The 16,154-nt window shown below is 38.6% G+C and overlaps 2 protein-coding genes across 2 annotated transcripts; both read right to left on the bottom strand.

The window, feature by feature from the left end:
• Window positions 1–3,520: 3,520 nt before the first annotated feature.
• LOC124542091 lies at window positions 3,521–6,425 on the bottom strand. The gene is made up of 3 exons (XM_047120024.1): window positions 6,076–6,425; window positions 5,819–5,955; window positions 3,521–3,705 (listed from the first exon to the last, which is right to left on the bottom strand). Exons 1-3 carry the CDS (start codon window positions 6,423–6,425, stop codon window positions 3,521–3,523), a joined length of 672 nt encoding a protein of 223 aa, XP_046975980.1.
• A 2,963-nt stretch (window positions 6,426–9,388) lies between these two features.
• LOC124542344 lies at window positions 9,389–15,745 on the bottom strand. Its single transcript, XM_047120316.1, has 2 exons — window positions 15,677–15,745; window positions 9,389–9,892 (listed from the first exon to the last, which is right to left on the bottom strand). Exons 1-2 carry the CDS (start codon window positions 15,705–15,707, stop codon window positions 9,390–9,392), a joined length of 534 nt encoding a protein of 177 aa, XP_046976272.1. The 5' UTR covers window positions 15,708–15,745; the 3' UTR covers window position 9,389.
• Window positions 15,746–16,154: the final 409 nt, after the last annotated feature.

The raw sequence follows: 16,154 nt of genomic DNA, 5'->3' as shown, positions 1-16,154 counted from the left end.
CCGACACGAGCCCGTAAGGCACCGACGCGAGCCCCTCAGGCACCGACGCGAGCCCCTCAGGCAAACGCGACAGCCCCTCAGGCAAACGCGACAGCCCCTCAGGCTACCCAACCCAGGGCCCCTCAGGCCACCAGTAAAGGTGCGTGGGATAAACCGTTGCCCATGGTCTGCAAGACCGTAGTGGCAGCCCCGCCACTACCACGTCACACCGCGCCGCGAACGGCAAACGCCCCGATCAGACAACCAACTAGGTCACGCCCGGCGGAAAGGGACGCGAACAACGTCCGCGACTTCTTCGCCATATGCAACAGCCTAATCCAGGAAACATCGCGTACTTAATCGTTAAGTACTGGGACCTGTTCGCACAGGTCAGCGCACTCCGACACCCTTCCAATGGCCAACGCTAGGATTAAACCGCGTTCGCTAGCGTTAGTCACGTTTAACGCAAACGGGCTTATCCAACAGATCGATCTAGTTCGAGAATTCCTACGAAACCATCCCGTCGACGTCATGCTAGTGCAGGAGACGTTTCTAAAACCAAACTCGCGTAGCCCTAACGTGGCCAACTACCGCATCATAAGAAATGACCGTGACTCCGCCCGAGGCGGAGGCACGCTCATCTATTACAAAAAGTCACTGCACTGCGTGCCGCTCGACAGCCCGCCGCTCACCAACGTCGAAGCGTCAATCTGTCAAATAAGTATGACAGGCCATCAGCCCATCATACTAGCATCAGTTTACCTAAGTCCATCCAAGGACCTATTAGAGAGTGACATTAGGTCACTCCTTGCAACAGGTAGCGCGGTCATTCTGGCCGGCGACCTTAACAGTAAGAGCCCTGAATGGCACTCACGCCACACAAACCAGAGGGGTAGGAAGCTAGAACAACTAGCTCACCCCAAATCATGTAACTTCACTGTCATTGCACCAATGACACCAACCAGATTCCCTCGATCGGATAACCGAAAAGACAGGCCAGACGTACTCGACGTAGCGATCTTGAAAGGCGTAACCTTACAGTTGCGCTCAATCGAGGCACTACCACAGTTAGATTCCGATCACCGTCCGGTACTTGTCGAACTAGGGCCCGACGACCCACTTCATTATCCCTACAAAAAGATTGTCGACTGGAATAAATTTAAACAACAGATCCAGTCCGTAGACTCACAACTTTTAAAAGACATCCCAGACAGTATTGACTCCGTCGACGTTGCGAAAGCAGCTGCGACGAACCTCACGACTCACGTACGCGACATGATAGATGAGTGCTCCAGGGAGGTTCAAGTACGCCCTAACGAGCGTTATGAGCTCCCTGTAGGCCTCAAACACCTTATCACGCGGAAAAACGCAGCCACGCGAGCGCACGACGCTTTTCCATCGCAGGAAAACCGGAGAAAACTCTGGGCCCTTCAGAGGGACGTCAAAGCGCGTTTCGAGGAATTCCGTAACTACACGGACGGCGAGTACCTTGGAGAAATCACGCCATCACACACTGCGTTTTGGACGATGCCGAGATCTCTCAAAGGCTCAATGGCCACTACGACCATGCCTCCGTTAATACGACCAAATCTTCCACCCGCAACAGACGACTTGGATAAGGCCGAGTGCTTGGCCGACGCCTTAGAAAGCCAATGCTCCCCGAGCATTCACCCGGTAGACCCCGACCACCTCTTAAAGGTGGACGAGGCCGTAAATCGCATAAGCTCCGTGCCACCGATGGACGAGCCACTGACTCCGACGTCAGTCGACGAAATCGAAACGATCGTCAAAGCCCTTCAGGTTAAAAAGTCTCCCGGTGCGGACCGGATAACCAATAAAGCGATTAAAAGCTTCCCGCACCAAATCATTTCTCTCTTGGTGCTAATATTTAATGCCCTTCTGGCAGGATGCTCCTTTCCAGACCAATGGAAAGAAGCCATAGTAATAGGGATCCCAAAACCAGGGAAACCTAGGAATCAGCCCACGAGCTACCGACCCATCAGCCTATTGAGCACTCTCGGAAAAATATACGAGAGAATTCTACTAGCGCGAATCAAGGCCATCGTTCAGGCCAAACAGATCACGATACACGAGCAATTCGGCTTCAGAGCCGGACACTCGTGCGTCAACCAGGTCCACCGCTTAACGGAAGACATATTAAAAGGCTTCGCCTACAGTAAAGCTACCTCCACAGGAGCTCTATTCTTCGACGTAGCGAAAGCATTCGACAAAGTCTGGCACAATGGTTTATTATATAAACTACACTCACTAGGGCTGCCAGACAGACTCGTGCTCACCATACGAGACTACTTGACGAATCGCACCTTCCGCTACCGAGTTGAAGGAACCCTGTCCTCACCTCGCCCTATCAGGGCAGGAGTCCCTCAGGGCTCCGCGCTATCTCCCATTCTTTACTGTTTATTCACCAACGACATTCCGAAAGCCACTTCAATGGTCAACCTAGCCCTCTTCGCGGACGACACCGCACTCTATACGACCTCAACCTCGACTAAGGTCATCACAAAGAGACTCCAATCCGCAGCCAACGCACTAGGCAACTGGTTTAGGAAATGGAGAATCGAAGTTAATCCGGAAAAAAGTGTAGCAGTACACTTTAGTAGAAACCCCAGTTACATAAAATGGAATCAGGGCCAACCGGGAGACATTAAAATATTCAATAAACCGATACCGTGGAAACCGGAAGCGAAATACCTGGGGGTCACCCTAGACAGTAGACTAACTTTCAAATCTCACGTAACTAGAGTCCGAAACAAAGCAGCGTTCGTACTAGGAAGACTGTATATGATGTTATGCGGGCGGAGTAAAATGTCCCTTAGAAATAAGACGACACTATACAAAGCCTGCATTCGTCCTATCATGACCTACGCGAGCCCTGTCCTTGCTCATATCAAGGCGACGCAAATCAAAAGATTGCAGACCATTCAAAATAGATTTCTCCGCATTGCCACGGACTCGCCGTGGTACATCCGAAATGTAGATCTCCATAAGGACTTCGACATCGATTCGATCGCGAAGCATCTCAAAATACTATCGACGGCGTATTTTGAGAGAGCTAAAGAACACAGCAATCCGCTGATTGCTCAATCGTGCCAATACACCTCTCGAAGAGGTAATATTCCGAATAGACTCAGGCGACCTATGCACGTCCTGAACGACACAGACGATAGCCTCACTATCGCAAACAAACCATTTGTAGGGAATAACACACTACACACCACACACCCACAGCGTTTCCGCCGGCGGAAACGAGGACCCAGTTATGCGACGTCTCGGAGGCGGCCGAGACGTCAGTAAATTCACTCAGTGCTAGAATCACTCCCCACCGATTTCGTTCTGAGCCGAGGTGCGATCTCATAGGAGACACCCTCAGGACGAACTTTAGTTTTAATTTAGTTTTAATTTAGAGCCCCGCGCTCAACCTCAGGGCAGGGGACATTAGTTCTCGCCCGAAAGTCAGGTGACGCTGTGAAGGCCAGTAGGGCCAACAGCAATACACAACACACAAAAAAAAAAAGACGCGTCAGCCATTTGGTTCCAGCGCCGCGCGGAGAGAGGACGACTGCACCGAAGATCGCCGTGTCGACTCGCGATGTGTTGTGAAGTGAAGTTCTTGAAGTGTTAAAGAAAGATGAAAATGCTTGAAGAGATATGAAGATAAACGAATCCAAAAACAGTTCTTATCAGAGCTATCTTGCGTGCCGCTTCCTGTTTCAATTGAACATGACGTAATAATAAAAACAGTCCTTTTCGGGACTAATCTTGTTTCAATACGAAATATAAACACGACGCGAAAAACAGTCCTTTTCAGGACTAATCTTGTTTCAATACGAAATATAAAGACGACGCGAAAAACAGTCCTTTTCAGGACTAATCTTGTTTCAATACGAAATATAAACACGACGCGAAAAACAGTCCTTTTCAGGACTAATCTTGTTTCAATACGAAATATAAACAAGACGCGAATAACAGTCCTTTTCAGGACTAATCTTGTTTCAATAACTGTGAAATATATGAAGTATCAATTATAAATAATTTAACTTCTGACCATTGTGGTCAGAAGTTTTCATTAAAACACAAAGAAATAAATCATTTAAAAAAAAATAACATACAGGCCAATAACGGCTAACAAATTACATTGTTTTAAAGATATTGTGGCGTATAAATTGTCTAATCTAGATCTTACGACACAGGATCCAAACGAGCTTTATAATTCATTTTTTGAAGTAATACTTAAAGAATTTAACAATATATTTAAAATGAAATCATGTTATAGTAACACAAAATTAAAGTTTAGTGACTGGGCTGCTGTTGGTATTTATAAAAGTAGAAATAAATTATACGACTTATATGATATGAGGCGGTGGAATCGAAGCGTAGCCTTTTTAGAATACGCCATTAAATATTCCAAAAATTTTAAAACAGTATGCATTTCTGATAAGTCCTTATATTTAAAGAAAAAATTCTGAATTCTGATAATAGAATTAAAGCCACATGGGATGTTATTAGTAGTGTTAGTGGAAAACCCAAAAAGGAAATGATACCAATAGAATTGAACACAGGTAGTAGATACACGAGTTCTGAATTAGAGGTTGCTAATTTATTTGAATCATTTTTTGATAAAGTACCCCATAAAATAACATTTCATTTAAAATCATCTACATCAAATGCAGCTAGGTTATTAAATAATAGTGTTTCTAAATGCGTTATTGATTTTTCATTTGAAACGGTTTCTGCAATAGATGTCATAAAAGTATTTAAAACTGTAAATATTAAAAAAACTAACGACATATGGGGCATTTCGGTAAAATTTTTTAATAACATCATATACGATATTGCTCCGTATATAGCAGTAATTTTTAACAAGAGTTTGGACACGGGTTCATTTCCTAACTTGTTAAAATGTAGTAAAGTTTTACCACTTTTTAAAACTGGAAACAGAAGCGATCCCGGTAATTACAGGCCTATTTCAATACTCCCATCCTTAAGTAAAATCTTCGAAAAAATTATTTTAAATCAACTTCTCGTCCATTTCGGTACAAATGCTATTTTTCATGGTGAGCAATTCGGTTTTAGAAGAGGTCGCTCGACAACTGATGCGGGAATTGCGCTTCTCAAACATATTTACGATGCTTGGGAGAAATCACAGAACGCTATTGGAGTATTCTGTGATTTATCTAAAGCATTCGATTGTGTAGAACACGAAACGCTTCTCTATAAGCTCAAATATTACGGTGTTAAAGGTAAAGCTCTTGATCTCATCGCTTTATATTTAAGTCAAAGAATCCAGCAAGTTTTCATTAATGGAATAAAGTCTTCTGGATCTACGTTAAAAATGGGAGTTCCACAAGGTTCAATTTTGGGTCCCTTTCTATTCCTAGTATATATAAATGATCTTCCTTTCTATGTTAAGGGTATTTGTGATATAGTGTTGTTTGCTGACGATACTTCGCTGATTTTTAAGGTTGACAGGAAAAAAAATGTGAACGGTGCATTATCACAGATACACAATTGGTTTACAGTAAATAATTTAGTTTTGAATATTCAAAAAACAAAATGTGTAGTTTTTACCCTACCTAATAATAATAATAATAATAATAATCATTTATTTCAGGCTACGCCCATATAGTGTTAGTAACAATGTTCTTAAAACTAGTGTTAGTAGAGAATTACATCACAGTTACATTTATTTATTTTTAATATTCAATATGGATTTTAATCCAATGACGCAGCATTGGACACTCCCATCTATCAGCGAATACACTCAGAATATTATTGTTGCTGCCGCGGACACGCGAAAGCAACGACGCGCACCTCTTACGCATTATGGCTTTAAAGCCATCAATGCGCCATTCCGCGAACATGTTGGAAGCACTGTAGCGCCACGGCAGCCCCAACAACATCCTGAGCGCGTTGTTATACTGTACACGAAGGTCGCTATATGCCCGCATGCCATACCTGACCCACAGGCTACATGTGTAAAAAGACTGACAATATGCCTTGAATAAAGTCACTTTGACAGCCTCCGTACATCGAGCAAACCTGCGAGCCAGCATATTACAGCGAACCGATAGTGACCTTCGCTCCCTATCTATGTCAGCATTGTCTCTTAAATCCTGGGTTACCCAGTGACCCAGGTACTTAAAGCTGGTCACCCTACGTAGGGGTGATCCACAGAGGGATATCGTAGGTATAGTGCAGTACCCTTTGGCACCTGATTTAAAAACCAAAACTTCGCTTTTTTTGGCATTGTACTTGAGTCCATGGGCTTCCGCATAGAGTTCACACATTTTCAATAGCTGCCTAATGGCACCGATCGATGGGCTCAGCAACACCATGTCATCCGCGTAGCTGATGTTGTTAACGCACACTCCGTCAATATGACATCCAACACTACTTTTACTAATCCCATCGATCAGCTGATTCATGTAAAGGTTAAAAAGCCGAGGTGAGCTTAAGCCTCCCTGCCTCACCCCGCACTCCAACCGGTATACATCGGAAAATGATTCCTCCCACTTCACACTGTTATGTTGATGATTATACCAATAGCCAAAAATTCGTATTAAGTCAGCCTAATGTTAGCAAGCAAAATTATAATATATCTTTAAATGGTTACCGTCTTGAAGTAGCTGATACTACGGTGTTTTTAGGAATAGAATTGGATTCCAGACTTCAGTGGACTTCTCATTTATCATCCCTAACAGGAAGACTCAGCTCCGCAACATACGCGGTTAGAAAAGTTAGACAACTAACTGATATTGATACCGCTCGTTTAGTTTATTTTGGTTATTTTCACAGTATTATGTCATATGGCATATTACTTTGGGGTAACGCTGCAGATATTGAATCTGTCTTTATTTTACAAAAGAGAGCAATTCGGTTTATTTATAATCTTGGAGCTAGAGACTCTCTTCGGGATGTTTTTAACAGAGTAGGAATACTTACTGTTGCGTCGCAATATATTTACAACAATATCATGTATATTCACAGTAGCATTGATCACTTTGATAAAATCAGTGATAATCATTGTATATGCACTAGAAGTAAGGATAAACTTATAACGCCAAGTTTCCGACTCCGCAAAGTCAATAAATCCTTCTTGGGGCAAGGTATCCGTTTCTATAATAAAATTCCGCAGAAATTTTTAACTTTGCCGTTTAGTAAATTCAAATCGTTTGTAAAAAATACATTGGTAGAAAAAGCATATTATTCGATACAAGATTTTGTAGATGATAAAAAAGCGTGGAGTTAATACCTGTTGACTTCCAGGCAGGATATATTAATTGAAATAATTGTATTTAATTAACATGACGTTGTATTTTTTAAATGTTAAAAAAGAGTAACTACTGAGTTTCTTGCCGGTTCTTCTCGGTAGAATCTACTTTCCGAACCGGTGGTAGCTTCACTTAATTGTAAAATGACGATTCAAAAGTGCTTATAAAAGCCTACTTGAATAAAGTTATTTTGATTTTGATTTTGAATACGAAATATAAACACGACGCGAAAAACAGTCCTTTTCAGGACTAATCTTGTTTCAATACGAAATATAAACAAGACGCGAATAACAGTCCTTTTCAGGACTAATCTTGTTTCAATACGAAATATAAATACGACGCGAAAAACAGTCCTTTTCAGGACTAATCTTGTTTCAATACGAAATATAAACAAGACGCGAATAACAGTCCTTTTCAGGACTAATCTTGTTTCAATACGAAATATAAACACGACGCGAAAAACAGTCCTTTTCAGGACTAATCTTGTTTCAATACGAAATATAAACAAGACGCGAATAACAGTCCTTTTCAGGACTAATCTTGTTTCAATACGAAATATAAACAAGACGCGAGTAACAGTCCTTTTCAGGACTAATCTTGTTTCAATACGAAATATAAATACGACGCGAAAAACAGTCCTTTTCAGGACTAATCTTGTTTCAATACGAAATATAAACAAGACGCGAATAACAGTCCTTTTCAGGACTAATCTTGTTTCAATACGAAATATAAATACGACGCGAAAAACAGTCCTTTTCAGGACTAATCTTGTTTCAATACGAAATATAAATACGACGCGAAAAACAGTCCTTTTCAGGACCAATCTTGTTTCAACGACGGCGTCTTAACAAAGTGCTGCTACAAGTCCCATTACACAATGAAAAAAATAAAATATAAGAGATAAGGAATAGCGGAATCCAGCGATTGCAGCACCGTTAATCAATTCATAATTCAAAAATAAGGAATAATAAATAAGAATAAAGTTTCCTTCACGGTGGGGATTTGTTTCCTATTTCTTATAGCCAGCCAATCGCAGGGCATTTTTTCAACGAAGTGTCATAAAACTAACAGCAACACGCAACTCGTAGCAGGTATTCAACCGCTGTGATTGGTTGAATATTGTAGCCTGTCGCGTAGAATATTCTAGCATATTGTGTTTTGGTTGCTGTGCTATTCCTTATTCCTTGCTCCTTATTCCTTATCTTTTTTTTTTTTTTTTTTTTTTTTTTTTTTTTTTTTTTTTTTTTTTATTTTTTTTATGGTATAGGTTGGCGGACGAGCATATGGGCCACCTGATGGTAAGTGGTCACCATCACCCATAGACAATGACGCTGTGAGAAATATTAACTATTCCTTACATCGTCACTGCGCCACTAACCTTGGGAACTAAGATGTTATGTCCCTTGTGCCTGTAGTTACACTGGCTCACTCACCCTTCAAACCGGAACACAACAATACTGACTACTGTTATTTGGCGGTAGAATAACTGATGAGTGGGTGGTACCTACCCAGACGGGCTCGCACAAAGCCCTACCACCAAGTAAATCTCTTGTACCTTATTTTTTTCATTGTGTAATAGACTTAAATGTTATTAAAGTAAACTTTACAATGAAGCGTTTTTGAATCGTCAATCATTAAACACTACTACCGTTTCGGAAAGCAGCCTCTAGCGAGTAGAAACGGTAAGAGATTCACATGGTTGCTTTTTTCAAATAAACAGATTTCTAAAGAAATATTCGTTTAATGATTAATAAGATTTGTTATTTTATTTAGTCTAAATAATCTTTTTTGGCGTCAAATTTCCCCTTTTTACTAATCGAGTAAAAAGTCATTACTTGTTTTTCTTGCTCTATCCCAAATATTCAGTGTACACCAAGGTTCGATTCCCGGCCGAGTCGATGTAGATTATCATTAGTTTTCTATGTCGTTTCGGGTCTGGGTGTTGTGTGTTTCGTTACTTCTGATTTTCCACAACACAATTGCTTTAGCTACTTACATTGCTATCAGAGTAAGTTATATGTCTCATATTTATTTATTATTATTAAATTAAATGAAAAGGTATATCTAAAGGAATAGAGTTCAAATTCAAATGAAACTTTATTATATCACTATACAATTTCAATAATTAGATTTCTTATTGATCACCTTAATTATATCAATGAGGTGATTTATTTCGATTGCCTTGTTCGCTATTTGTTCATACGCATTTATGTGTTCCATGGGCTTCCAATCTTTGTAAAGCCGTTTCATAGTCATTGATATATCAGTGACAATATTAAACTTGTCCATTAAATCGCCCATTATGAAACCGAATTCGAATGATGTGTAATTTGCATAATGAGCTTTTATGAGCTCCGCCCTCTTCACCTTAGTATCACTATCCCGTATAGTTTCATACATGAGTCGAAAGAGCTTGATTTTCATATTCCCGTCTTCTGAATCTGCTTTGGCGTTGTTTGGTGCCGCTGTTTGTTCTTCGTCAGGAGATCTGAGCATCGATATTCCAACGCGACGCGAGGGAATCGCTTTATCCTTTAGGATTTTAATTTTCGTACCCCATGATAGATCTTTAAGTATATCATCTTCTTTCGATGCGAATTTTGTATCTGATTGTGATGCATCTGAAAATCCGAGATGGTCCAGTGGTTAGTTTACTTAACCGATGATTGCGGGTTCAAAGCACCATTCAATAATCATGTGATTAATTTGCGTTTGTAATTCATCTCGTGCTCGGTGAAGGAAAACATCGTGAGGAAAGCATGTGTCTAATTTCAAAAGTAACGACGGCACAAACACCCAAACCCAAGACGACATAGATAGCTTATGAACTTTTTATACATCGACTCGGGATTGTACCCGGGACCTCAGTGGACGTGAAAACTGGTGTAACCGGTGTAAAATCTGTCTATCTGTAATGAACTAGTAAAGCATATTTGGCGAAATTTGGACTCTTAAGAATCAAATCAAAATACACTTTATTCTTAGGCTTTTACAACAACTTTTGAATCGTCATTTTACAAAGTGAAGCTACCACGAATCGAATCGAATCGAATTTCGGAATGCAGATTCTGCCAAGAAGAACCGGCAAGAAACTCAGTAGTTATTCTTTTTGAACATGTGACTATTAGTTTTCACGGTTTCAGTGGAATACACATATGGCAGATTTTTATGAAATAAGACACATTCAGGTTTCCTCACGATTTTTCCTTCACCGAGCTCGAGATGAATTATAAACACGCAAATTAAGCACATGAATATTCAGTGGTGCTCCGAACCCGCAATCATCGGTTAAGATGCACGCGTTCTAACCACTGGACCATCTCACTACTATACTATTCATGTATTAAACATATAAAACATCATCTTACAAACACTATTCGTTTTTGAAAACCGCATTAAATTCGTAGCGTTTTCTTTTAAATAATTAAAAGATAATAAATATGCAAATGGCAGGTGAGTTTTCATTACAATAAAACAAAATATTCATAGTTATAATTTATTCGAATGGAATCAATATTATTATGCTGTATTGAATCATGAAATTAAATGTAAAATGTGTTTATATGCATCACTTTAAAACCTCTATAACTATCAGTGTTTCTTTTATATATTGTGCATGTATTATACATATAAACCTCTTGAATCAATCTATCTATTGAAAAAAGCCACATCAAAATCCATTGCGTAATTCCAAAGATCTAAGCAGTCGTAGCTAGGTGAGCTCACCCCCTCTTCCCATCTCTTTAACTAAATTTACCCTTTATACCAAATTAGAAATCTTGAGAGCAGGGCCCTGATATAAGGTTAAGTTTAGAGGGCCCCCTGACTCTGGGCCCTGGTGAACTGCACCTGGCCTTACGATAGCTACGATACTACTATTGTTTCATCCTGTGTTCTACCAATAATAGTCGATTTCCCATCCGTAATCAATCGGCCACCATTTCTTCTTAATCTTTGGCGTACCGAAGAATCTGTTTATCAAATATTTTTCAGCCTTTATTTTCTTCTGCCTCTTAGTCGTTCTGGTTGGGAATGGCAAGCTGTAGTAGACATAACTCGACATCTGTTCTGGTGTGAAGCCGTACAAATCTTCAAATAGAAATGTGCTATCGCTTTTGGATTTTATCGCGTATTTCCTTTCGATTTCGTGTAACATTTTCGATATGTGATCTATCTCCCAGTAGTGTCGTTCTATCTCCTCTAAATATATTATCAATTCCATTAGATATAATTTGCGTCTCATGTAGTGGCTAGTGTTGTACTTATCGACCATACGCCTGAATTTTTCTTGTATCGTGTATGTTAAGTAGCCGATTTCGAAGGCTGCGTTGTCAGAGGATAGTTTCTTGATAGTTGCAAGAGTATCGATACGTCGGTTAGTTTCTTTTATAATGTCGCTTGTTAAATTAAGTATTACTTCTATGGATATTTCATCAGGGTCTTCATTTCTCGCTATACTCGATTTTATATCTAAAATTAATATTTTTGGATCAGTTTCATAACGTAAGAGCTGATATGGCCCAGTGGTTGGAATGCATCTTAACCGATGATTGCGGGTTCAAAATACAACTGAATATTCATCTGCTTAATTTGTGTTTGTAATTCATCTCGTGCTCGGTGAAGGGAAATATAGTGAGGATGTGCATGTGTCTAATTTCATAGAAATCTGCCGCATGTGTTTTCTACCAACACGCATTGGAACAGCGTGAAATATGTTCCGAACCTCCTCAAAGGAAGAGAAGGCCTTAGCCCAGCAGTGGGAAATTATGAAGTTGAAATGAAGTTAGATTCATGAAAATTTATTTTTGAAATATTAATTAGAAATGAGTAGAGACTAAATTAAGCGTTTCTGCGTATTCTACCCCTAAGGGGGTGGAATAAGGGTAGAAACTTAGCATTGAAGTCAGTAAAGATGAGTAGATATGTTATTATACGTTTCTGTATATTCTACTCCTAAAGGGGTGAAATAAGAGTTGAAAGTTATATTTTTGTGTAGAAAGATAAAACTTTAATTTTCGATACTGGTCAGAAATGAGTAGATACTTATTTAAGCGTTTTTGGAAATTCCACCTCTAAGGCTTGAAATAGAGGTTGATATTTCGTATATAGGTTGCCTTGAGGTCATTTTTTAAGTTTTTTTTTTATAGATTGGCGGACGAGCATATGGGCCACTGATGGTAAGTGGTCACCATCACCCATAGACAATGACGCTGTAAGAAATATTAACTATTCCTTACATCGTCAATGTGCCACCAACCTTGGGAACTAAGATGTTATGTCCATTGTGCCTGTAGTTATACTGGCTCACTACTGTTGTTTGGCGGTAGAATAACCGATGAGTGGGTGGTACCTACCCAGACGGGCTTGCACAAAGCCTTGCCACCAAGTAATACCACCAATAAAAAAAAGTTAGAAGACTGTGCCAATATTTTTACTGAGGGATTTGATACTGCTAAAATTATGCAACGATACCAGAATAATAGTTACGGCACTCCATCGTAATGTCATAGGGGCTACAGTTATCACTGGATAATAGATAGATGGATGAGAAACAAAGTATAGCTAATGAATACCTCGGATACCTTCGGAATACCTTTTCAACCGACTTCAAAAAGGAGGAGGTTGTCAATTCATCTGTATTATTATTATTTTTTTTTATGTTTTTCACCTAATAACTTTTTGTATGACACCGGCTCTAAATATAGCAATAACTATAACTACGTTATATAATCGTAAATCGACTTTTAAGTAGTCCAATATTTTTAATTTCATTTTACTTAGGGGGACTCTAAAAAATATGTTGAATACGCAATTATTTTTATTACTTTCTAGTGCATATTTTTTTTTTAAAAGAGTGTTTCGTTTGAAGACGGTTTTTCTTCTTGTTAAAATTTTTATTTATTAGTTCAAAAGAAAGGCGTAAAGGCGTAAAGTCAATTAATAAATCACAGGATCGAATCTTTAAAATGGCCGCATTAAAACTAAGAGAAGAAATGTTAGTGGTGAAAGTTCTTAATAGCCTGGTCGAGAAATAGCTTTACGAGCAGTCTGGTGGATCTGGCCCACGAAAGATGAACCATAAATGTTCTTTACAAAGGGGTCTTAAATTGACGTCATATTTCAAATTAGTCTTTTAAGTTATTTATATAATTTCCACGCTAGCAAAGCCGCTAAAGCTAGTTCTCATATTAAAAATATATGTAATAACGTATTTTGGATATATCTATATTTTCTTCCAGGATATATTACATATATATATAATTGCATTTATCTAACTTTGTATTTTTTAATGTTTTAAAAAAGTAACTGAGTTTCTAGATGGTTCTTCTTGATAGAATCTGTATTCCGAACCGATAAAACAAAGTCAATTAATCCTTCTTGGGGCAAGGTATCCGTTTCTATATAAAATTCCGCAGACATTTTTAATTTTGCCGTTTCATATATTCAAATCATTTGTAAAAAATTGGTAAAGAAGGCATATTATTCAGTACAAGATTATACAGACGATACAAAAGCGTGGAATTAATACCTGTTGACTTCCAGGCAGGATATATTACATACATATATAACTGTATTTATCTAGCTTTGTATTTTTAAACGTTGAAAAAGAGTAACTGAGTTTCTAGTTCTTCTCGGTAGAGTCTACTTTCCAAACCGGTGGCTTCACTTAATTGTTAAATGACGGTTCAAAAGTGCTTGTAAAAGCCTACTTGAATAAAGTACATTTATATTTTGTCAAATCTGTCAAGATCGAGAAGAACTTAGCTACGGAAACGATAGCTTTTCGAGAAACGGACACACTTTAAGGTCAATGATGTTCTAGTAAACAGATATGTTATTAATGCGCAAAAAGTGAAGACTAGAAAACGTCCTAATTGGGACGTTTGCCTTTAGTTGTTTTACGTAGTAATGCGTTATAATACATCATAATTACGTAGTAATACGTTTTGCGTAACTAAAACATCTAGTTATCCCTTTTACTTATTGTTTTTATCAAGCTATCATTTTTACTTTTAACGAAATGTAAAAATAAACTAAAACAAACGGTCCCCGGCGCGGCACACTTTTTTCTGTTGTTTAGTATGGGTATAACATATCTGTTTATTAGAATATCATTGGGTAAGGTGGTCAAAAGTCTTCAAAAATTGCGTTAAGTAATACTTGAAGGCATAACATATAGAGATACACTGCATTGAATCCTATAGATTAATTGTTTTGATAGAGACTCTGTGATTTCACTGGCAAACTCATACCGTATATCAAATTCGTCCGGGTCTATACCCGGTCAAAGTTTTAGGGTTTTCTTCCAAATCCAGTGTGGAACAGCTATAAGATCTCACTTTAGATCTCACTTGAAATCTTAATAAAAGAATTTACATGACCTCGTAACAAGCAACTTTTAGTATTTATACATATAATAAAATTGGAGTGTCTGTTTGTAATATTAAAATAACAATGTATATATTTTATATTGATCCCAATGTAAGTAGCCAAAGCACTTGTGTTGTGGAGAATCAGAAGTAACGACGGCACAAACACCCAGACCCGAGACGACGTAGACAACTAATGATAATCTACATCGACTCGGCCGGACGAACCCGGGACCTCGGAGTGGCGCACCCATGGAAACCGGTGTACATACTCGACCACGGAGGTCGTCGAAAGAATACATATTTTATGATATAGACACATGGTGATATCTTGTATCACTGTTAAACAATGACGGCTTACAAAGATTGACCATTCCTTACATAACTAATACGCCACTAACTAAGATGTTATGTTCCTTGTGCCTGTTACACTGGCTCACTAAAACCGGAATACAATAATGAGTACTGAAATGGCCCAGTGGTTAGAACGCGTGCAGCTTAACCGATTTCGGGTTCAAATCCAGGCAAGCACCACTATACATGTTTTTTTATGAAATAGATTGGCTGACGAGCATATGGGCTACCTGATGGTAAGTGGTCACCATCACCCATAGACAACGACGCTGTAAGAAATATTAACTATTCCTTACATCGGAACATCTGATGATTGGGTGGTACCTATCCATGCGGGTTCACACTAAGCCCTACCACCAAGTAAAAGTATGAGCTTCATTTGTGTTTATAATTCATTTCGTGCTCGGTTAAGGAAACATCGTGAGGAAAGCATGTGTCTAATTTCATCGAAATTCTGCCACATGTGTATTCCACCAACTCGCATTGCAATGTATTCTACGTTGTGGAATATATTCTAAAGCCTCTCCTTAGTGGGAGAGGAGGCCTTAGCCCGGCAGTTACTGAGTACTACTGTTTGGCGGTAGAATAAGTGTTACGATACTACCCGGGTATTGCACAAACCTCTACAAATCTTCCATTAAACTAATAATCTACTTATTTAGATATATAACTTTGACTTACATAATAAAACAATAAATATTATTAATTTCATTGCGTTTCTTGTGTACAGCAATACTTTAGTGTGTAAGATTCATTTGTTAATTAACAAAATAATGTACAGCATTGTAATTAGTTTTTTTAATTACTTGTAATAAAATTATTATGCTTATTGCTGTTAAAAAGCATTTCATTGTAATTTTATTGAAATGTTGTCATTAGGAATTATAATCGTTTTAATATGTGAGTAATATATTTATTTCTTTCATTACATAGTATAAAACAAAGTCGCGTACTATCTGTGCCTATGTATGCTTAGATCTTTGAAACTACGGAACGGATTTTGATGCGTTTTTTTTAATAGATAGCAAGGATATTCTAATAAACAGATATGTTATACCCATACTAAACAACAGAAAAAAGTGTGCCGCGCCGGGGACCGTTTATTTTAGTTTATTTTTACATTTCGTTAAAAGTAAAAAGGATAGCTTGATAAAAACAA

The sequence above is a fragment of the Vanessa cardui genome, chromosome 30, assembly GCF_905220365.1.
Source record: "Vanessa cardui chromosome 30, ilVanCard2.1, whole genome shotgun sequence".
NCBI classification, from domain to species: Eukaryota; Metazoa; Arthropoda; class Insecta; order Lepidoptera; family Nymphalidae; genus Vanessa; species Vanessa cardui.
Note: the sequence above shows the minus strand (reverse complement) of the source record. Positions and strands in the feature narration are given on the sequence as shown.

What these genes read in the sequence shown, in the direction of transcription:
- LOC124542091 (XM_047120024.1), bottom strand. Translation starts at nt 6,425, where the DNA reads ATGAATCAGCTGATCGATGGGATTAGTAAAAGTAGTGTTGGATGTCAT. An exon ending in GACATAGATAGGGAGCGAAG is followed by an intron (nt 5,956 to 6,075) that starts GTCACTATCGGT and finishes CCTGTGGGTCAG; the next exon opens with GTATGGCATGCGGGCATATA. An exon ending in TGGCTTTAAAGCCATAATGC is followed by an intron (nt 3,706 to 5,818) that starts GTAAGAGGTGCG and finishes CAATTGAAACAG; the next exon opens with GAAGCGGCACGCAAGATAGC.
- LOC124542344 (XM_047120316.1), bottom strand. Translation starts at nt 15,707, where the DNA reads ATGAAATTAATAATATTTATTGTTTTATTAT. An exon ending in AATATTTATTGTTTTATTAT is followed by an intron (nt 9,893 to 15,676) that starts GTAAGTCAAAGT and finishes TCGGATTTTCAG; the next exon opens with ATGCATCACAATCAGATACA.